At 43.0% G+C, this 23,524-nt stretch overlaps 2 protein-coding genes and 1 long non-coding RNA gene across 3 annotated transcripts in view; 1 reads left to right on the top strand and 2 right to left on the bottom strand.

Annotated features, from left to right (window-relative positions):
• cdadc1 (cytidine and dCMP deaminase domain containing 1) overlaps window positions 1–11,731 on the bottom strand; it is a 123,379-nt gene extending 111,648 nt beyond the window's left edge. The window contains exon 1 of the mRNA XM_052057617.1: window positions 11,722–11,731. The gene's annotated coding sequence lies outside the window, so the exon portion shown is untranslated. The remainder of the gene's footprint in view (window positions 1–11,721) is intronic.
• LOC127595811 (uncharacterized) lies at window positions 746–1,715 on the top strand. The gene is made up of 3 exons (XR_007961334.1): window positions 746–1,274; window positions 1,430–1,550; window positions 1,656–1,715. It is a non-coding gene; the product is annotated as an uncharacterized LOC127595811 (long non-coding RNA).
• On the bottom strand, window positions 5,004–23,372 carry tubgcp3 (tubulin, gamma complex associated protein 3). The gene is made up of 22 exons (XM_052057605.1): window positions 23,171–23,372; window positions 22,510–22,617; window positions 21,998–22,065; window positions 13,416–13,493; window positions 13,125–13,333; window positions 11,807–11,985; window positions 11,493–11,605; window positions 9,736–9,861; window positions 9,574–9,642; window positions 9,358–9,490; window positions 9,107–9,273; window positions 8,917–9,027; window positions 8,712–8,820; window positions 7,641–7,830; window positions 7,322–7,526; window positions 7,107–7,242; window positions 6,941–7,029; window positions 6,687–6,818; window positions 6,459–6,599; window positions 6,265–6,381; window positions 6,089–6,183; window positions 5,004–6,001 (listed from the first exon to the last, which is right to left on the bottom strand). The coding sequence occupies exons 1-22, from the start codon at window positions 23,244–23,246 to the stop codon at window positions 5,935–5,937; spliced, it is 2,718 nt and encodes a 905-aa protein (XP_051913565.1). The 5' UTR covers window positions 23,247–23,372; the 3' UTR covers window positions 5,004–5,934.
• Window positions 23,373–23,524: the final 152 nt, after the last annotated feature.

Below are 23,524 nucleotides of genomic sequence, written 5' to 3' on the forward strand. Positions count from 1 at the left end.
CGGGTTTTTCTGTGCCATATTGTCATAATGTCACACTGAGGCAGTTATCACTTCTGCTTTTTGACTCCTGTTCAGTCTACATACCGAATTAACCTCAGTAAAACCCCCACAAATGTCCAATTAACAGTGTGCATCGATCTGTCCCTGAGATCCTCTTTGAAGTCAAACACAACAAATATCCTCTGTGTCATACCCAGGGATGGCAGGTGTAATTACCGCCGGGGGATATCGAAAATCAAGTTCCTCCCATGGCAATCTCAGTCCCCAGACCTCAACCTCATTAAAAAAAGCTGGCTTAAGAGAAGACTGCAGAGAAGAGGACCTCGGTCACTGGATCATTCAGAGAGATTGGTGAAAAAAATGGACAAAGAGGAATGGTTGAAGTTACCTCTTTTTGTATTATCATTTCTTGTGTAAAATACTAGGTGCCATTTTGGCAACATAAGGGCGTAGTACAAAGTATTGATATCAGGGTTGCAAATAATTGTGGCACAGGTGATTTAATGAAAAATGATTACGGTACTTTTGCCGCGATTGGCTGACAACCACTTGAGGGTGTCCGAAGACAACTGGGATCAGCTCCAACACGATCCGCAGCAACCCTTGTGAGGATAAAGAGGATCAGAAAAGTATGGATAGATGGATAACTACTGAATACGTGTACAAGTTATTGGTCAAATTGATGTTGGAAATGTTTAGAAAAGACTTATCTTAATGTCGTGTTATTTTTTTATATTAAATAGTGATGGGTCCAGCGACACCGATGCATTGACACATGCGCCGGCTCACAGAGCAAACCACGTGTCGATGCATGTGCTGCTTCATTACGTCACGTGATTGACACGTGAACTGCATTGACACAGTCCAGGCTTCTAATTGACACACCGGCTGCGTTGACACAGTCCAGGCTTCTAATTGACACACCGGCTGCGTTGACACAGTCCAGGCTGCTAATTGACACGTGAACTGCACCGGTGCAGTTTAGACTGCATCGGCTGCTTGGCACAGTACAGGCTGCGCCACTTAGTCCAGGGGGCGTCGACTCAGTGCAGAGGGCGTTGACGCAGCAAAAGCCCGCCGCACAGTGTTTATAAGGAAGTGGGTTTGGCGACACAATGCCACTTGCCGAAACAAGCCAGACCTCACTCACGCTGGCTTGTCGAAGTTCGTGTCAGTGCAGACTTCGTGTTCGTGCCTTGCCTTCCTTGCCGATTATGGAGCAGAGACGCAAATCATCCGCCGTGTGGGACCATTTTGATGTCCCGGAGAATAAGGTATTATTTATTTATTCAAATCGCCTTCTGTCGCCGAGAGCCTCTCGGCGAGAGGCACTCGCCGAGTGCCTCTCAGATTATTGACATGTGTTGTACCATTCTAATCCGAATACATTTCAAGGTAACTCTTAGTTCTTATTCACATTTCATTACAGGTGAAATGTCGAATTTGCCGGGTCGAATTGTCATACACCAACAGAAGCACCTCCACCATGCTGAGGCATTATCGGGCCAAGCATGAGAATGAAGTTCGCGATACACCCAGTATTACGCCAGGTATACAAACGTTCACTCATCTTTTCACGGTTGCTATGTTGATGATTTAATTGACATTCAGTAATTATTATTGGTTGACTCTCCACTCCATGTTTGACAATCAAGGTTCCAGGAAGCAGCTGTACTGGAAGGACCAACACACTTCTTTCCCAAACCTCTCCCACCTCCCAAAGGAGTTCCTTTGTACGCCAGCCTCATCCGTCCCTTGTGAGCGTGTGTTCTCCACAGCAGGAGAAATCGCTTGTAAAAGACGCAACAGGCTGAAGTTTAAAACATTGGAGCATCGTATTTTTCTCAATAAAAATTTGTGAAATGAAAGCCCACAAGCATCTTCATTCAAATGATATTCACATTATTTGAACACATTGAATGTTGCAAAATGAATGCATGGATGTGAAGGATATTGTATACACTTCATCATCAAATCGATGAATGACCTTATGAAAATGTTTTGGAACAGTTGTAGATGCAAAACCGTACTGGCAGCTACATAATAGATAATAAAAGAAAAATATCCCAAACCATAGGGATCCTCCCAAAAACTAAGGATGTGCTGAATAAGAGATCCTTGTACACCTTATACTTTTATTACTTCCATATTTGACCTATTGTGTGGGAATATGGGGAAATGCCAGTGAAACACTTTTAAAACTACAATACAAAGCAATCGGAACAATCACTGGCTCCAAATGGACGGAACCCACAAATCCACTGTTTATCAAATTAAACAATGAAATCTCATGACCTGATTGACTTCAAAATCGGCCAATTAATGTACAAAGCACACAATAATAACCTTTCCCAAAAGATCCAGAAGCTTTTTAAAATTTGAGAAAGTTGTCATAATTTAGGGGGTACTAATCTATACAAAAAAATCCAAAACACGAACGAACATCACACAAAGGAGTGTATCTGTAATAGGTGTAAATCTGTGGAATGATTCTGAAACGGACCAGTAAAATGAGGAACTCTCTTGCTGAGATTAAAAATGAATTTGAGAGTAGTACAAGACAACTACACAAATCAGAATTAAGTTGATAAATTCGATACACTCATGAAATATAGCAATACATCAGAAATACATTGATGAGATTATTTAATATATTAATGAAATGTAGCATCCATTATGAATATGAGAAAATCGACATATACATGTGCTCTAAAGAGTATGTACTGTATATACAAACCTAATGTAAAAATGTATTAGTACAGCATACATAAGGGTAAAAGCATTTGTTGATATTTAGACTTTCTTTCCTATTTAGAAAAATGATCAATTCATATACTGTATAAGAAGGGGTAGGACTCGGGGTAGGTTTTTTGCTTCTTTCTACTCCTTTGAACACATATGTGATGATGACTATTTTCTTTTCCTTTTTTTATATCTTACCTTCACCTTTTGCCAATTTATTACCGAATTGTATATTTTATATGTTCAATATACAAAACAATTTGTCAGTTCAGTCTGTTAAGTGGGTTGGCTGCAGGGATCTTGAAGGTCCAGCAGGTGGCAGTGGTCAGTGACACAGTATCAACACAGTGTGTCAGTGTGTCGACACGCCTCATGAGGCCTCATGGACCCATCACTACTAAACACATCTCACTAAATTGTGGCATTTTATGTTACGTACTCGGGTAAACCGAGTTGGGGAGGGGGATCCAAAAAACGTAGACAAAAACAAGGTCTCCGATGTAAAGACAATTTAATGTCCAAATCGAACCGAAAATAAGCGAGAACATAAAGCGCTGGTCCACAATGAGGACCAGGAGGTAAATCAAAAACGACTAACAAAAGGTGCTTGCACAAAAGAGCAAGAAAAGGAAAGTAAAGCCCACAAATTACGAACGAAAAACAACGTAACACTTTGTACACGCATGAAAAGCCAGATCATCAAAACAAAATGGTACTTACACACAAACTTGGTACCGAGACTACACGCGAAAACACGACGAGGTCAAAAGCCACTAGTCAATGAGCAATGAGGTGAGCAATGAGGTGAGCAATGCCATAAACAATACTCCCACAACCGGTGTAGAACGTAGGAGTCCTTAAATAGTGTCTCTATTGATTAATGATTGCCAGCAGGTGTGCTAGGGAGACCGCTCCTGCCACCTGCTGCCCAGACCGAAAAACCGAAATGTGACATTTTGTATGCGTAGATTTTTTTTGTCTACAAAGTATGAAACTATGAGACTGTTGTGCCCGAGTCAGCTCATCCAAAAAGAGCAATACGCCTGTTTGATAAGATTCTCAGAAAAAAACGTCTGCTACAGAAAATGCCATTAAATATCAGCTGTCGACTTGACGGCACCGTTATTTTCAGGCGTTGCTTTAAAAAAAAAAAAAAGATTTTAAACACCCAACCACTGAACTATCCGAAATGTATGTTGCTCGGATTCTTTTCACTTCATACGTTATTGCCACACAAGGTGCGTGTCCTCCCAAGTCCACTTCGGAATGTGTCAGGTTGGTCCAAATTGACACTCAAGAATAACCAAAAGGAGGAGACAGGAGACTCGATTCTGGTACCAGGAGGGAACGAGGAGAAGCGTTCGGTTTCAGTTCTCCACACGTAACCCTAACGATCTCCCCCTTCACCTCCTCATTTATTGGGAAAAGCTACTACATAGGTGTGTCCAACCTAAAGGGTGGGGGCTGTTGAACACACACTGAACTTGTTTGACTATGTGTGTGTATGTGAGTGCAATTTACGTACATGTGTGCAAATAGACATAAACATCCCGTTGCAGCTGGTGTTGATGTCTCCATTCACGGTTCAGCCTTGCTCGCTGTTTAGTCTTAACAGTTATCTCTTCCCAGCCACGTCCTCGGAAAGGTGGTTGCGACCCTAACTTCTCACACGGTACAGCAAGCAAAAGTGAGCACATAATGAAGAACATATAATGATTATAGATGTGAGTAAATAATAAAGGATAAATCTTTATTGAAAGCATAAGCGTTCTTCATTGCAGGCAAAGCCAACTAATGATTGCAAGCATAAGCGTTCTTCTTTGCAAGCAAAATCAAACTATACTGACAGGCAGAAGCATTCTTCATTGCGAGCATAAAATGACGACACGAGAATCAACCGAATAATACGTGAATGTATGATTACTAAACAATAATAAATCCAACAGAATGCCAGAAGTCGGCCAACAGGTTTTCATTTTTATTGCCGAGTATGTGTGTGAGGCGGTTAGGAGAAACCACAACTCCCTCTGGTGGCGTTTTGAGTGCAGCATTGACATTCGGTAAGATGTGCAACTGTTGCTCGAAGAACACCGCGGCATACATTAATGTGCACGTTATGGAAAGCATGAGATTTCATCCATGTTATCGATTTTATATCAGTTGTTCTGATGAACAAAAATATCATCATTAATGATTCGGCCTAAGCTGATGTTTAATTTTGTCCCAAGTGAGGTGCCAGGAATGATGAATAGAGCCCAAAGAAAAAAACACATTATTTTATTGAACGCACAGTGCGTTGCTTCAGTTCTATTCTGTTTTCAGGTCACATTACATGATGTGCAATGTAAAGGACAGAGTCAAAGCACAGCCAACTTCAGCGCCACATCACTTATCACACGTGGCACCAATCAGTTTTAAAATACCAGAGTTTAGGCATTAAAATAAAAACTAAGATAACCAATCAAGCAGAACTTGACATGAGAATTTTCTGATCCGAGGTAAAGTTAATTATTAGCTGACCTTTAACTTACCGGGTATATTGCCACAAAGGACACTCACACTCAAAGTAGTCTTTTCATTCATTGTGGAATAAACGTATATTTTAAAAATTCCATACAAACATGAGTTCATCAATATTTTCCCTCCACGTTTGCACATACAAAATGGAACTAGAAGGTCCTCTCTTCACGTTCAATCCGAGCACATCTGATTGCATTGGCGTTTGGAGTCTGTCGTGATGACTCCCGACAATGTCTTAGTGCAACTCCTGTACCTCCAGTATGTATTGAAGTGTTACCCAACACTGTTAGGTCTGACCAACAAGCTGCTACTTGTCACCACAGCGACAACCTGATTTGTCAAAATGCACAACTGTAACAAAAATGATTTGATACATTTGTCTTCAAAACCGCTCCAATAACTACATTGAGAAACAATAAGGCATACATGTAACATACATGCACATATACACAGGACACGTGTGTTGGGGCATAAGAAATGTTCTCATCATCAGTAAGGCTGTTTGAGATTCCGGGAGCTGACTTGCACTCAGCTGTCATCAGTTGGCTTCCACTTAAATCCAAATGGTTGAGTGCACCGCAAGAGAGCTCCACCAAGGCATGACATTATCTTGGAATGACGTGCTGGTTGTCTGGTGGGCCATGTCACACAAAATGTTCCAGTAACTGGAGGTCAGACGTTGGACATCCGTCGCCCCCGTGTGCCTCCGATTGATGCTCGCAGCCTTGGTTCTCTGGCCCTGAGTACAAAAATGGTAGTAGTAGGCGTATGTTGTTGATTCCTCAGTCTGCGGAAGTGCTGCGTCCATTTATGGGCTCAGCCGTACCTGTAGTGTTCATTGAAGTCAAGTCTGAAGCTGAGGAAGCGAAGACTCTCATCTGAGCTGGTGGTCAGCAGCACCAGGAACTGCTGGACAATACTCTGAGAAGAGCAGAAGGCACAGAGAAAATGACAAAGGGAACGGACAAGCAGTTGGGAGCAACATATGGGAAAGCCTGCAACCTGGTAAAAGTGTGTGAGGATCCGGAGTTGGGAGCACATCTTTGGTATAGTTTCCTGAAACTCTCGAATCCTCTTCTTCTCCTCCGCTTCCTGTTCGGCCGTCACCCTCCACAGACCCTGAAAAACACACCAAGGTTCCTGGTCAGCGCGCGGAGCAGCTTTTCAGTGGTTTCTCTCTCTCTTGGCCGTCTCACCTCCTCCTCGTTCTGCTGCTTCTTCTCCTCAAACTGTAACTGGAGGGCTAGTTCCTCCAGCGCAGAGCGGTACAGGGAGTCCTGAGCATTCTGGAACTCGATAATTTGGTCAAAGATGGCCCTCAGTTGGTTCAGAAGAGACTTCAAGAGATGGGTAGAAATCAAGTGTGACTAATTTTAGCAACGTCACACATTCCACATACAGTACTGCGGTATTATATATATTACCCTGCTGTTACTGTCCAGCAGACACCGAGAGATGATGGTGTCGAGGAAGACTTCATGCGCAGCAATAATGTGATCGAGGTCCTGTGCTTGCTGGACTTTATTCCATAATTCATCCCAGGAACACTCCAGCACCTACGAAGACAAGGTTGCAATGGAAAGCCTCCGCCCTATTAATAACGGTCACAGCTCAGTACATCTTGATTTAAAATACCCTTTTAATGACGTGACTGCAATAGCCTCACTAAGGGCCTGACCTCAAAGGTGATGTAGTACTGCATCTGATGGATGAAGTGGACCATCTCGGACGCCAGGATGTGACACTGATGCAGCACGCCCGACAACTCTGGAACGGAAGTGAGTGCCATAGATCAACTTCGTAAATAATGCAATTATTCAACCACTTCTATGGTGTTTACAAACCAGGCATAGTTTTGAGCAGCTTGGCGTTGCACATCTGTCCTTTCCAGATATCGGTTAATATGTACTCCATTCTCTTGGCCCTCCACAGGAAGTTGAAAACACGCAGGTAATGGCCCATACATTCCCTAGTAAACACCTGTTGTGCACAGCTTTATGAACACAAAAGCCAGAAACACAACCAACTTAACTGTGAACAACCGCGTGAACGTGTTTACCGTAGCAATTGGTCCATCAACATGGTAGTCTAGACTGAATACATCCCAGCCAGTATCGCCAGGAGACACCTCCAGCAATCGCACATCCAGCCGCTTGAGGATCTCCACGTTGTCATACTGGGCGTTGGTCGCTCTGACGGCAGTCTCTAAGATACCTGTCAGGTTGTGCTGGTACAAAGTGGTGGCAGGTCTCGCCAGCTCTGGTCTGGGGGACGGGGGGAAATGCAAGAACTTGAAAAATTGCAGCTGTCCAAATTCATCCCACTTAATGGCTCCTTTATTATTCAGAGGAAGCAGGAAAAAAGCAAGCACTACTTACTTGAGCAAATCCATGAGGTGTCTGATAAAGTCCCCCTGGCCCAACAGCAGGTATCTCCTCATGGCTTGCAGGTGCTCCAGCAGCAGGTAGTTCCGGTTGAGGACATCCAGCAGGTATTTACTGGTGTCAAAGTAGGCGGCGTCAATCTTCTCCTGAAATGCCCCCTCCAGGTCTGACAGGAGTTCTGCTGCTACAAGAGAGAAGGCTGGGTTGTTGTTTTCAGTGCCTCAAACACATGCGCAAACCGTTGCACACATTCACTCGCGGTCACTGATTAGATCGCCCTCCAAAATAGGAGAATATTGCTCAGTGTTGATTGACGCTGTCAAAGAAGTACCGTATTGGCCCGAATACAAGACAGTGTTTTTTGCATTGAAATAAGAAAGAAATAAGGTTCGTCTTATATTCGGGGTCGAAACATGATACCCATCCACGATGCTAGATGGCACCATATATCATCAAAGCAAATGCTGAATTTATCTCCCCAGGCCAAAGTAAACCCCTGTCACAAAGAATAAAAATAAAAGTAGCGGTAGCACGAAGAAGAAAAACAAAAAATAGCGGTAAGAAAGAAAAAAGAAGAAAATAATAGAAGAGATAACAGAAAATGGAGAAATGTAGCGACAATCTGGAGAAAACTGGGTCGAAGATCAGCCAGGTAATCAGTACAGTGGTACCTTTTCAATACAATACAATACAATACATGCTGATTTATATAGCGCTTTCACAACAGCGGCAGCCCAAAGTGAACATGATCGTCTCCACTAATGTGGTTGCGTGAGATGGCCACAGGCACCAGAAGAACCCATCAGCAGCAGATAAAGTTCTGCTGTGTGTTTTACCCCTTCTTTTGTTAGCAGTTTTGTCTTGGCAAAGTTCTGCAATACTAGTGAGGCACACGTTACACCCTTCAACACAGACGGCAAAAGCTGCAAATCGCTGGGATGGCGTCATGAGCCGAGTGTGCCTCATTGGTAGAGAAGGCAAGGACATTGATCCGTAAGAGCATATCGTTTACACCCACCGGAATGTATCGACACATAAATATCAAGATCTCTGAACAACTCCTACCATCTTTGGGTGTATCTGTAGATTTGGACGCTGGTGTGATTTTGCCTGGTGGCGTTCTGTCATGACAAACCTGGTGCAGGAAGTTGATGGATTTACCAATTAGCAGAACCTGCAGGGGGTGTCAATGACAAAGCGACTGATGACAACACAACTGCCTGGGGATGAAAACTCAGCACGGGGATTTGAAACCAACGGGTGTGTATACCTTACGAGCCTGGTCCATGGTGATGAACGAGGGGATCATTGACTTCCTGAGAGAATACTTGTCGTGCCACAAGCGATCGGTTTTCACATTTGGATCGGATGCCACAAAGAACTACAAACAAGCATACACACAAAAGCGCAGTTAGTTCATGCACAACTCGGTCTGCTTTTCCAGTTGTGTCTGCATGCACCTCATGGTAAGTGTCTTCAAGTTCTCCATCATAGATCCACCGATACAAGAAGTTGAGGATGGGGTGCGACACCAGGCTGAGGATGTGTTGCACCAGTGCCCTCATCTGTGGGTCTCCCGTCTTCCCATAGGCGTGCACTGCTGAAGCCAGCTCCCCACCTTTCCGGCCTGACACCAACACAATGCCAACTGACATACTAAAAAAGACCCAAATCGGAACGAGTCACAGCACAATCCACACGCCAACGCTACCTTGACAGAAGTCGACGAGGGCGGCAAGTGTTTTGAGCCGGACTTTGGGGTCATACATCCAGACCAGGAGTCTTCTGAGGGTCAGATTGTTCTCTGTGCACACGTTGACTCCCTGGTCATCCTCTACCTGCATCTAAAATGTACATTCAGGTCAGCAAACAGCAGCTTGTCAGCTAATAGTGTTCACTAAATATGCATCCCAATCAGCTTTCACACCTGAGAGTGGAGGACAGACAGGAGTCTGTAGTATTCCTTCAGCTCCTGGTGGAGCGATGCACAGAAGCTCTGGGCCGTAGGGGGAGGAAAGACGTTGGACAAATTGCTTTGGTTTGTGTGGAGGTCAACTGCAAGTGAAGGATGACCATTACAAAAACACACCTGGCCAACGAGTCCAAAAGCCCGGTCGAGGCTCCTGGCGTCTGTGTACTTGCGGACTTTATTGTGGAGCCAGCCAAGCTCAGAAAGTCTACTGCTGGTGTCCCTCAGGGATTTGCTCACCATCACCTGGTGAGGCGCAACACGAGACACAGAAAACAATAAATGCCGCAAAATGGCTTGCTCACATCTTATACTTTGACAAACCCAGTTTTAATGAAGGTGGCACGTTGTGTTCAACATTAAAACAGAATACAGTACAACTATTTGCAAATCATTTTCAACCTATATTTTATTGTACACGTGAACAAAAAAAAAAAACCAAGATATTGAATGTTAAAATGGATAAAATTAAATTCTTTCCCATTCTTGTTTGATTTCCAGCCTCAGCTGTTCAACAGTCCAGGATCTCCGTTGTCGTATTTTGTACGCTTCATAATGCGCCACACATTTTCAATGGGAGACATGTCTGGACTGCAGGCAGGCCAGTCAAGTACCTGCACTCTTTTACAACAAAGTCAGCATTTTGGTACTTTCACAGTGGTGTAAGTTACCCATGCCATTGGCACTAACACAGCCCCACACCATCTCAGATGCTGGCTTTTGAACCTTGCGTCCATAAGAGCACGGATGGTTCTTTTTCCTTCTGCCTGGAGGATAACACATAGAACATTTCAAATGTGGACTTGTTGGCCCACACAACACTTCTCCACTGTGCATCAGTCCATGTTAGATGAGCTCGGCACAGAGAAGATGGTAGTTCCTCTGCATGTTGATGATAAATGACTTTTGTTTGCATAGTAGAGTTTTAAGTTGCACTTACGGATGCTGCGCCGAACTGTATTTAGCAATATCAGTTTTCTGAAGTCTTCATCAGCCCATGTGGTGACATTCTGTCCGCGTTGATGTTAGTTTTTGTTGCAGTGCTGCCTGAGGGATTAAGTTCACGGGCATTCAATGTTGGTTTTTGGCCTTGTCGCTTCCATGGCGTGATTTTTCCAGATCTTCCAAACCTTTTGATGTTATTATGGACATTGATGTTGAAATCTCTAAATCCCTTGTAATTGCACGTCGAGGAACATTGTCCTTCAACTGTTTTACGATTTTCTCACGCCAATGCTCACAAAGAGCTGAACGTCGCCCCGGCTTTGCTTCTGAATGAGTGAGCAATTCAGGGAAGCTCCTTTTATACCTTATCATGGCACCTACCTGACTGCCTTTGTTCACTTGTGAGATGGTCCAAACCGGTTGAGCATTCCTTTTTTTCAACCTGTCCAAGCTTTCTTTGGACCTCGTTTCAGCAATAAAATTCAATGTGAATGATTACTTGCTAAAAAAATAATAAAATTTATCAGTTTGAACATGACATATTTTGTCTTTGTAGTGCATCCAATTAATTCTCGGTTGAACATGATTTCCAAATCATTGCATTCTGTTTTTATGCATGTTTAACACAACGTCCCAAATCGATTGGAATTGGGTTTGTACATGAACGCCATGAGCACAGAGGAGAGACCGGCCAAGGTCAATGTGGCTCTTTGCCAAAGAGCTCCCTATTGATCTGTTGCTGCTTTACGGTCAACCCAGATTGTCTGCATCTCAAATCATGTACTGGATGGTGTGGCTTTTAAGGGGTGCAGGTTGTCAACACCGCAAAATCTGCTCAAAAGAATTTCAATCATTGAAAACTTTCGTGGGGACAGCCTCAGTGACGCACTACACTTGGATTCGTGGTGTTGTGCTCATCTTACTTACAGTACCTTGGTGTCTATTCTGTAACAATTATCTTGGGTGCTCATCTTGATGAACTTGCCATCGATCCCCTGGAATACATAGAGGATGTCCCGCACCAGTGCCACCTCGCTCACCTCGCCTACAGCAGACAAAGGATGACCAAATAAAAAAACAATAAGCACAGAGGATTTACATTTGCGTTGCGGTTCAATGTGCCATCTTGAGACGTCAGAGTCAGACCTCATCCAAGGCTACCGGGTTCCTTTTCATCAAACTGTCTGCACAAAACAACCTCAGAGTCCACTGAAATTAATCCAAATTGTCCCATATGTGAACCCACCAGCGGCATCACCATCCTGCCGAGGGCGAACTGCTCTGGTGTTGGGATGCGACGGTCCAAGGGGTGGCCGAATGGTGGCGGGGCCCAGAGCTGAGGAGGGGGAAGAGCTTGCAGGAAGAGCCCAGGCCAGTCGAGACCCCGGAGGGGGAGCCACTCCCGCTGCAGACTGGGGAGGATGACTGAAACGCCCAAATATCAGAGTTGCCATTAATTTGGTTTCAATTGCAGACTTGGTAAGCTCAGGAAATGCTTGCTAAAAGCAACCAGTAACTGTTTCATTGTTACTTTGGATGAATACCATGAAATAGTCTTCTGATCCCACAAAAGTGCATGCAGCATAAAAGAGTGTTTTTTTACTGGTTGGTCTTCACAAGTAACTCTGTAGTCTACCAGAGCATCTCATCTTGTCTCTGTCTAACCCAGGGGTCGACAACCCAAAATGTTGAAAGAGCCATATTGGACTAAAAAAAAACAAAAACATATGTCTGGAGCCGCAAAACAATTAAAAGCCTTAAAATGAAGGCAACCCATGCTGTATGTATATATATTAGCTATATTAGCCTACTATCAAAATGACTAAGTTGACTACAAATACACAATAAGCCTTCATGATTAAATGTTTTTTTTCTCTGCAGTGCATCCTGGAGAGCAGGCGTGCCCAACTTTTTTGAGCGAAGATCTCTTTTTCGATCAACCAGCCTCCCGAGATCGACCCGTTACCGCATGCTCGCATACGCATATACTTACACATGAATGCCATTATGAGCAAAAGCCAAACGGCCGCTAAAATGAATACCCTCGGGGAATTGGACATGAAACGCTGTTTAAAAAAAAAAAAATTAAACAAGAGCCACCTGCCTGGCATCCAGTCCTGCTTATAGAAACGTGTGCCACAGGCTATGATGCAAATCTTCATTGACAGAAATGTTGAAATGTAATATTTATTCTATACATTTTTACAGCATTAGAAAACGTTAAGAATGTTTGTGTCATATTTGTCCTCCTACAGAAACCATATGAAAATAAAAAATATATTTTCCTCCCTCAACTTTTTCCATTTTCAAACATTTTTGAAAAAGCTCCAGGGTTGCCGATCCGGGGTCTAATCATTGCATTTGTTTGATGTTCCTCAAACATTGAAGAGAGAAAAATGCGCAAAAAGAATTTGAGAGGGGGGCAAATAACGTTACACGGCACTGTACTCAAGTTGACCAGTGTAAAATCAATGTGATCTGAGTATGAGATGACAAAAGGCTTTTAATCCATGTGTCTATGAAAAAAAAATTAAAAAGCTGTTATTTGTCTGCACAAGTCTCACCCGGCCAAAAGTGACTGCGGTGTTGGCGTGGGTCCGTTAAGTGCGTACACTCCAAGACTTGAGATCCCACTGGTGGCCATGCTGGCTGACAAGCCGCTGCTCCTCTCCCCGTAGCCAAGGGCCAGACTCTGGGGCCGGGCGCAGTAGAACGGAGTGGAATGGGCATCTCTCGGGAGAGCCTGGGCAAAAAGAGCCCCATAATTTCCAACCTGGAAGGAGAGACAGTATTGTTATTATTCGACTTGAACAGTGGAAACAACAAGAGCAGAGTAGCCAGAAAAGTAGTCGCACCCTGCCGGAGGGCTTGCGGGGATCTTCATTGAGGCTAAGTAGCAAGTAGAGAACAGACCAGCGATGCTTCAGTACACCCTGTCAAACATAACAGACAAATATTCAAAAGCATGAACAAATGAACAGTTACAATATCATCCCAGACTTTAATCCGCTGAATTGGACAAAACGATTGTCAAATGGCGAGTAACCAACTATAAACTTGCTGCAACAACAAACAAAACTGACTACTTGGTCCCCAACCTTTTTCCGGTGAGGGTCACATAACTTTTCGCTTCTCTGATGGGGGCCCGGGGTTGGTTTGTAACAGAAAAAGTGTGACTGCAAGAGTACCTAAATATAAAAAAGTATTGTTTTCCAGAAACCCACACAAAATCAAATAACCTTTTCTGGATTTTTCACCGAACAAAAGTCAGGAAATAAATAATAACACTATTAATGAAATAACTAAAAACTAAATAACCCTCACTGGGTTCTTCACAGAAAAAAGCCCAGAAATAAATTACGCAATTTACGAAAAAAATAATAATCAACTTTGCTCTGATAAAGTTTATGCATGACACCACAACCTTCATGACAGAATCCCAAGTTAATAATTTGGAGCACAGTGCTTGCGGTGAATTAGGCAGTGAATTTGAAACCCCGTTCTTCCATCTCCCGGTTTATGCGTCCTATTAGAACCCCGAGATGCGCCCACCATACTCAGATCCCCGTCAGTTGTGTTGCTGGCCAGCTTTGACCGGTCCAGGTCTAACTCTGCCATAGTTTGGTGCACTTTGCCGAAAATATCCTCCCTCGTCGTCGTCCCTTTGAAACTTTGGAGGGCTACCAGCTCCTCGCACATCTCAAAGTTTGCACTAACTCTACGAATAAAAATGAGCAGTTGCGCTGTGTCCTGCATGTCCGTGGTCGCAACCAGTGCTCATGAAAATAATTCAAATTCTTTCGTCTTCTGCTGCAGCTGGGCATGTCCATTACCCGTGATTTCTTCAATCTGGTCATTTTACTCGCTGACCGACTCGCGGTATTAAAGATGTCTTTCTTCTCGGGACACACCTGCTGCGCGACAGCATTCCTGCATGCGTGTGTGTGTGTGTGTGGGGGCGGGGGGGCTTTTAGGGAAGGCTTTTGTGTTCACCTAAGAAAATCAGATTTCAAATTACAATGCGGTCATTGAGGAAGCTTAACAATAGAATTCAATATTGTATTTGTACAGGAGGGCGAAATCTAAAGGATGTACTAATTAAAAAAAGAAGACACAATTGTTTCTTAATTGGCATGTTTTAAGGTTTTAACTACTATGAATAAAGTATTTTTCTTCCATCACTCTTGGTTTTATTGGATTGTTAAAAATCTCCGCTTTTTTGTGTCACCCTTGTACACAGTCACCGTACATCAGGGGTGCCCAAACTTTTTGGACAGAAGATCTACTTTTCGATCAACTAACCACCCGGGATTTCCCCTTACCGGGACGCACGCGCGCGCGCGCACGCACGCACGCGCGCACACACACACACACACACATGCACGCCATGATGAGAAACAGCCTGAAACGGAGGCATGGGACGCACTTTTGCAGCCTGTTGACTATCGTAGCTCACACGTACCGTTTTAAAGTGCTTCCCTGGGCCCTCCTAGATTCCTATTCTTTGCCCGTGCCCTCTGCGAATTGCACACGAAGCAAACTCTGAATGAGAATAATGACGATAACAGCTTCTTCCCCCTAGCCATTATCTCCTTAAACAGTCACTGACGTAGTCACTCTTCTTGTACTACAAAATGGTACTACAAAACTACTGGTTACTCTAAAATGGTTCAATGATTTTGTTGTTTACGATGATACTAGTGCAGCGTGTTATACCGGAGACAAATTCCTTGTGTGTTCTACATACTTGGCCAATAAAGATGATTCTGATTCTGAAAAGATAGAGCGCAACAGCTATGATCACAAGCTGCAATTGCAGACTGCTGAGCACTAACAACGTCCGGTGACGTAATCGCGCGCTACCGTAAATTCAAGATTTACCTGCTTTATTTTATTTTTTAAATATATATATATTTTTTGTGAAAATGAGACTGATGGGATGATTAGGGTGCAGTGTACATTAATATATTACAGTGCACTCCGCTTAATAGAACACCGGTTAATAGAGTAATCCGCTTAATAGAGCAAAAGGCTCTGGAACGGATTTGCCTAATGCAATTTCCTATAAAGATACTCCGCTTAGTAGAACAGATCTCCGCTTTATAGAACAGGCCGTAAGCAATGAACATTGTAAACTAGTGGTTTTCGAAGTGTAGCTATCGCGATACTGTACCACTATCGCGAGAAAACGCGGTAGTTCTAGCCGTATACAGTAACAGGTAGCACGCATCACTCCACACATAGACACACGCACGTCACAATGGCTTCAACTTCATTCAAGAGACGAGGGCTATCACCTGCGGATAAGAAGGACATACTCAGACGATACGATGCATTGCCGGATTCTCAGAAGGTACGCCCGCGGTTTCCAGGACTTCCCTCTTATCCAGTGCATTGAGAGGGAAGTCAACCGCAAAATTACGGACTCCTGTTTCCAGACAAAAGTAACGAAATTTTTCTCGTGATTTGAGATGACTGAAGTTGATTAAAGTTGTTGTTTTGTTGTTTGATTAAAGATATGGACGTCCACAGTCGAAATATCTCTTCTAACTCGTCAGCAGGGGTTTTTCTGCGCGCATAACTTGGTCGTTGACGTGTCTGAAGGTGTACCTAATAAAGTGTCTCCGGTTAATAGAAACTCCGCTTAGTAGAACAGAAGCGCTTCGGCCCAATGGTGTTCTATTAAGCGGAGTGCACTGTACTAACATGTACAAAGACACACAAATGGTTGTTTGTTTGTTTTTTTTCCTCGACACTCCTCGGATCTACTTGGGACCTGTCTATCTACCGGTCGATCAGGATCGACGTAATGGACACCCCTGCCGTACATTGGTTTGGTTTGGTTTGTTTATCTATATATATATTGCGCGTCGTCCCGCACGCGGTCTGTCCTTCCGTCTGTCCCTTTTCAAAACGTACCTACTTCACCGCGCCGCTCCGCGCCGCCACTGCGCCGCTCAGGCAGTGGCTCACTACGATCGCGCGGGCATCTTAGCGAAAAAATGTTGTCTACCCACAAGCATTGCAATGAAATTGTTAGTTATTTAGTAGAGCTAAACATCTCTTTATTTTCGCGATAAGCAATGAAGATGAACAAAAAGTTGAACCAAGCAACAACACTTTTGTGGGCCGAAGGCCCACCTTACCAGCCTTCCGCAGGAACTAGCTGATGAGCCGCCCGGAGGGCGGCGAACCACCACCTTACCAGCCTTCCGCAGGAACTAGCTGATGAGCTGCCCGGAGGGCGGCGAACCAGCTAGTTGAACATAAAACATACAGTATACAGTAATAATTTGACAGAAAATAAGGTAGATAAAATAGTAAAAAGAAAGAAATCAGTCTTCATTCAACACAGTTATTATGTTGAAGGGAGTAGGAAGAAGTAAAAAACTTATCTAGTCCTACCCCGTTATGTGTTTATATCTAATAAATCATTTTTATATCAATCAGAAAAGAAAAAAAGTAAGAAGAAAGAAGTCTCCATTAAGGCTCCTACTTTACCCTTAACCGTGATATTTTTACAACTTTTAGTTCCACACCCGGGCACTCTTGTGTCAATTTTCTCTTGTATTCCTAATGGATATTTCAATACCTTTCTCTATTTATCAACTTAGTTCTGATTTATCATTATATTTAATGTTTAGAATTTATCATTTTAACTCTGATTGATGTAGGTTGTTTGTACTATTTTTTTTAATTTGTTTTTGAACTCACCAAGCGATTTACTCATTTTCAGGTCCGTTTCGAAATTATTCCACAGATTAACACCTTTGAGAGATACACTTCTTTGCTTGATGTTTGTTCTTGTTTTGAGTTTTTTGAATTAGTTGGTACCTCTTAAATAGTAGCTGCTTTCTCGAATTTCGAAAAACTTCAGAATGTTTTGGCAGAGCATGTTATTGTGTGCCTTTTACATTAATTGGGTGATTTTAAAGTCAACCAGGTCATAAAATTTCATCGTATTTAATTTGATACATAGTGGATTTGTGGGTTCTGTATATTTTGATCTATTAATAATTCGAATTGCTTTTTTTTGTAGTTTTAGAATAGGGAGTGTGTTTGTTTTGCAGGCATTTCGCCATATTTCCATAAACCTACAACGCAAAATTACTGTCACTGATAATCAATAAATAACAAGGTGAATGCAAATAATTTCTACTGCATTGGGAAGGAATAAATTAACAATAAAAAAACTCCATAATTATTAACTATTTACAAAAAATAAAATAAAAAGCCCTGTACCCGTGCTGGGTATGCATTCAAATATACAACTATTGCAGTTTTTGCTGTGAGCCTTGCCAAAACACAAAGAGCAGCAAAACTGAGAATCATAAGACCGTCTCAACAAGTTTCACTGGAATGCTTATGTCACTTGCAGCTGGGTAGTCGGTAGGTTGAGGCGGGACACCGTCGCCTCAGCTAGCGATAGCAAGATTCACGGAATAACTGAAAATACATCATGGTATGTGGTGATATAAAATGGCCTGTAATGTGATTGAAGACTTTTTCCAAATCGCCCAGCACTGTCCCTGTTTAACCTGGGACCTTGGGAATCACACTTTGTGCCATATTATGGGCGAAAACAAGTGGATTTTTCTGCTTAACTCATTTTCTACATCCGCAATATTCATCAAAATGCCATGTTCAGACTACAAGGCATCCTACAAGTCTGAACACTGCTCTCCAGGACCTGAGTTTGACGGCTGTGCTCTAATCCAGGGGTGCCCAAGATGTCGATCGTGATCGACCGGTAGCTCACAGACTGGTCCCAAGTCGATCGCGAGGGGTGTAGAGGGGAAATACAAACAATCAAACAAAAAAATAACAACCTGAGCAGCCTATCATTCTCCCTTTCTCAAAAGGTATTTTCAAAATAAAATTAATTTAAAAGTCACCTTTAACCTACAGTGCCCTCCATAATTATTGGCACCCCTGGTTGAGATGTGTTTTTTAGCTTCCAATTATTTTATTTTTTTTCTAAATAATATGGGACCTTAATGGAAAAAAAGAGAAAAATCCAACCTTCAATACAAGTGCATTTATTCAGTGGGGAAAAAATCCCACATAAAGAAATAATTATTTGACATCAAATCACCTGTTCCACAATTATTGGCACCCTTAACAATTCCCAGGAAATAAATATAATTGAAGCATTTCTGTCATTTCTACAGTAGTTTACAAAGTTTACCAGAGTATGTAGGAACATTTAATTAGTAATTCATCACTTCCTGTCTCCCTGGGGTATAAATATGACGTGACACCGAGGCCATTTCTCTTATCCACTCTTAAACATGGGAAAGACAAAGGAACACAGCATACAAGTGAGGCAGATGTGCGTCGACCTTCACAGGTCAGGCAGAGGCTACAAGAAGATTGCCACTCAACTGCAGCTGCCCATATCCACTGTGAGAGGAATAATTAAGAAGTTCAAAACAACTGGAACAGTGGTAAACAAGCCTGGACGAGGAGCCAAGTTTATTTTGCCACCACGCACAGTGAGGAGGATGGTAAGAGAAATCAAAAGATCTCCAAAGCTCACTGTTACAGAATTACAACAAATGGTAGCATCCTGGGGTCACAAAGTCTCCAAATCAACCATCAGGCGCTGTCTACACGCCAACAAGCTGTTTGGGAGGCATGCACGGAGAAAACCTTTCCTCACTCACAATCATAAACGCAAGCGTCTGGAGTTCGCCAAGCGGTATTGGGGCTTCAACTGGGACCGTGTGCTTTGGTCAGATGAGACCAAGATTGAGCTTTTTGGCAACAAACACTCTAAGTGGGTCTGGCGTACCACGAAAGATGCGCATGCTGAAAAGCACCTCATACCCACTGTGAAGTATGGGGGTGGGTCAGTGATGCTGTGGGGCTGTTTCGCTTCCAAAGGCCCTGGGAACCTTGTTAGGGTGCATGGCATCATGAATGCTTTGAAATACCAGGACATTTTAAATCAAAATCTGTTGCCCTCTGCCCGAAAGCTGAAGCTGGGTCGTCACTGGGTCTTTCAGCAAGACAATGACCCTAAACATATGGCCAAATCTACACAGAAATGGTTCACCAGACACAAAATCAAGCTCCTCCCATGGCCATCTCAGTCCCCTGACCTCAACCCCATTGAGAACCTGTGGGGTGAGCTGAAGAGGAGAGTACAGAGGAGAGGACCCAGGTCTCTGGATGATTTAGAGAGATTCTGCAAAGAGGAATGGCTGAAGATCCCTCTTTCTGTCTTTTCCCATCTTGTGAAACATTATAGGAGAAGATTAGGTGCTGTTTTGTTGGCAAAAGGGGGTTGTACAAAATATTAACACCAGGGGTGCTAATAATTGTGACACACATTATTTGATGTCAAATAATTATTTCTTTATGTGGGATTTTTTCCCCACTGAATAAATGCACTTGTATTGAAGGTTGGATTTTTCTCTTTTTTTCCATTAAGGTCCCATATTATTTAGAAAAAAAATAAAATAATTGGAAGCTAAAAAACACATCTCAACCAGGGGTGCCAATACTTATGGAGGGCACTGTATGTTGGTCCGTGACCTGCATCACCGCAAGTTGTTAGTGGTCAGCAGTCTGCAATTGCAGCTTGTGATCAGAGCTGTTGCGCTCTCTCTTTTCTTGTTGTTATTATTCGCATTCAGAGTTTCATGTACAATTCACAGAGGGTACTGGAAAAGAATGGGAATCTGGAGGGCCGAGAGAACCATTTGAAAACGGTACACGTGAGCTACAATAGTTAACACGCCGCAAAGGTGCGTCCCATGCCTCCGCGTCAGGTCTCAACCAAGGTTGGCAATGATTTCCTTTCAACAAACCCACAAACTCTTGTGATTACTTTATTTTCTGTTTCGTTCAGCTTAGGGACCGTTATGGTTGCTTGGCTTCTTGCTTGGCTCTCGACGAAGGCGGACGCTTTTGCTTTCTGCGCTGTCCCCCACCCCACCCCCAGCCTTCTTTGCTCGTCACTCAGTCCTTGTGCTGTCTTTTGTCTGACTTTTCCTAGCCTCCTGTCGTATTTTCATCCTAAAAACAAACATGGAATTGGTTGGCTGGTCTCTTGATGCCATCGACAACATTTTCTCGATGAGAAGAGCAGGCAGTGCGGAGCCTACTTGCCCTTCGGGGACTTTTGCTGGTGGGTACACCCTAGATCCTTGGAGGAAGCGGAGAATGGTGTGCCTGTCAACACTGTCCGTTGAGGATTTGGACGACATCTACATTTTCGGCCTTCCGATAACAGGTATGCTGCTGTTTGGTGTGAGCAGTTTCCTGACCTATCGAAAATTCAACCGACGGGAGCGGCTCTATTGGACGAGGCTGCCGGTCTAAGGATAGCATAAAGCGGATGTCCAACACTCAGACTCAGACTGTGCTCAACCACAAACTGTTGCGGGTTTGGAGCGTCACAGCAGGATGGTCAACAACTTGGAGAAAACTGGAATCCGTGTTCAATTACTGACTGATATCATGGATTTGGCTGATCGACGCCACGAAAGAGTGTCCTTGGGTGTCTTGAAAGGTGCTTATAAATAAAATGTATTATTATTATTATTATGGCTGATGCTCATCATTGCATGTGTGTGTAAGTGTATATGTAAGTGCGAGTGTATGCGCACGCGTGCGGTAGGTAGCAGGTCAATCGCGGGAGGTTGGTTGATCAAAAACTACTGTATATCTTCGGTCAAAAAAGGTTGGGCACCCCTGCTCTAATTAGTCGATTGATACTGACCACTTTTAGTGACTATCAAAATAATCGCTTGTGGCACCCCGATTGTACAGTATATGGCAGGGGTGCTCAAACTTTTTGGATCGAAGATCTACTTTTCGATCAACTAACCTCCCGGGATCTACCCTTACCGGCACGCGCGCGCGCACGTACACACACACACGCACACACATGCACGCCCTGATAAGAAACAGCCTGAAACTGAGGCATGCGACGCACTTTTGCAGCCTGTTGACTATCGTAGCTCACACGTACTGTTTTAAAGTGCTTCCCTCGGCCCTCCTAGATTCCTCTTCTTTGCTCGTGCCCTCTGTGAATTGTACACGAAACAAACTCTAAATGAGAATAATGACGATGAAAGATAGAGCGCAACAGTTCTGATCACAAGCTGTAATTGCAGCCTGCTGAGAGCTAATAACTTCCGGTGACATAATCACATGCCACCATAGATTCTAGTTTTACCTGCTTTATTTTATTTTTAAATATTTTTGGGTGAAAATTAGACTGATAAGATGATTAGGGTGCAGTGTACATCACCACAAAAAATATATATTATTAACATGTACAAAGACACACAAATGGTTGTTTGTTTTTTTTTCTCCTCGACACCCCTCGGATCTACTTGGGACCTGTCTTAGATCTACCGGTAGATCTGGATCTACCGAATGAGCACCGCTGGTATATGGGAATGTGCCAGTAGACAGTACTAACCTGTGTCTGCAGTTTTCTATGCAGCTCTGAGAAGAGAGCAGCATCGGCCTCTCGTCGCTGCTTCAGCACTGTAGAGTAAGAAAACAAGTTAATAACTGAAGCGGTAAACATGGCTGCAAACTGGCTGTTTCACTTTGTTCTTCATTTACAAATCTGCTGAAACTCTGCGTAATTTTAGAAAGTGCCAGTGACGACATGCAATACAACATCACCTCAAAGTTTGCCAGACAATCTGTGCTCAATAAACATGTCATGCTGTAAATGGAGTGCTATTTTTACATGAGAGCTTTGATTGATTGTTTTCCAACTAATGGTACAACGCAGGCAACTTTAATGGGACGGCTGGGAATTTACTCTGATAGTGTTTCAGCATTTTCTGTAGAGTGCAACATAAAAAGCTTTCGTACTTCTCAAAAAACACTTGACAGCGTTAGAGACTAGACACTGAAGCTAAAATGAGTAACACTGCTGTGATGTTATTTACAGATAGTTTTGGGGAAACCTCGACTTACATTCCTTCTTGATCTTCTCCGTCACCAGGAATTCATCCCGTTCAATAGTGGGAGCGTAGTTACTGCCAATGACTCGCACTGCATACTGGAACTGTTGGGCAACTTCAGCTGACCAGATAAATAAATAGTGACGAATTAGTCACAAAAGACTTTTACCGTATAGTCACATTGTTCGCTCCTGAAAATATAACGCTGGAATCGTTTGCCTGTTTATGTTTACATGTCATTGACATTTATAGTTGCCGATCTGCTCGAATAATGCAAACGTTCCACTTGCCTGCATGCAAGCCATGGTGTCGTGGCATGGAACCGGCTAAATTTATTTTAAGGGTTTCCCTACTAAGAAAACCTATGAAACGCATAATCACCTTAAGACATGTAGCATATAAATAATACTAATGCTACTACCACTAATAATAATGAGTGACCGTAATATTCTGACGTATTTCATCATTCGGACAACGGGACACCCAACGTATGCATTGGGAAATGACTAGAATGTTGTCAGAAAGTGTGTCATCTGACAGAGAAGCGATCAAATTAATGTACCGAATGTTGACAAAGATTACAAACAAACATTCAGAGTAAGTGAACATCTCGGTTATGCGGCGACATAGTCATAAATTTGAATGAGGTTCTGATTCGAGTTGTGCCAATGTACCTTCGCTTTTCCCCGTAACTCTACAGCAGAGGCTCTGGAGAAGCACGTTGGGTGATTTTTGATCAAGCGTCGCCATTATATCCGAGTCTCACGTTCCGTATGGTGTAAAATGCGAATATATGTCACTGTGTATATCGCAGAAATGCATTCAACCGCCCATTACTAGCAACGCCATTTTGCCAAAGTTAATCAAGCTCGCGATAAGACGTAAAAAAACCTAAAACAAATCGACCACACTTGGAGCGAGAGCTTCAAAGTAAGAAGTATTATGTACTTTCCACAGATACCATTATTTTTCAATTAAATATTAAACATATAGAGCACTACTACAGTTTTTAATAATAACATTCAGAA

The sequence above is a fragment of the Hippocampus zosterae genome, chromosome 2 (assembly GCF_025434085.1).
Source record: "Hippocampus zosterae strain Florida chromosome 2, ASM2543408v3, whole genome shotgun sequence".
NCBI lineage: Eukaryota > Metazoa > Chordata > Actinopteri > Syngnathiformes > Syngnathidae > Hippocampus > Hippocampus zosterae.

Excerpts from the sequence above, each read along its gene's own strand:
- tubgcp3 (XM_052057605.1), bottom strand. The coding sequence starts at position 23,246 with ATGGCGACGCTTGATCAAAAATCACCCAACGTGCTTCTCCAGAGCCTC. Across the intron at positions 9,862-11,492 it reads GTTACAGAATAGACACCAAG|GTGATGGTGAGCAAATCCCT; the intron begins GTACTGTAAGTA and ends GCGCCTCACCAG. Across the intron at positions 7,243-7,321 it reads TTGATGGACCAATTGCTACG|GTGTTTACTAGGGAATGTAT; the intron begins GTAAACACGTTC and ends TGTGCACAACAG.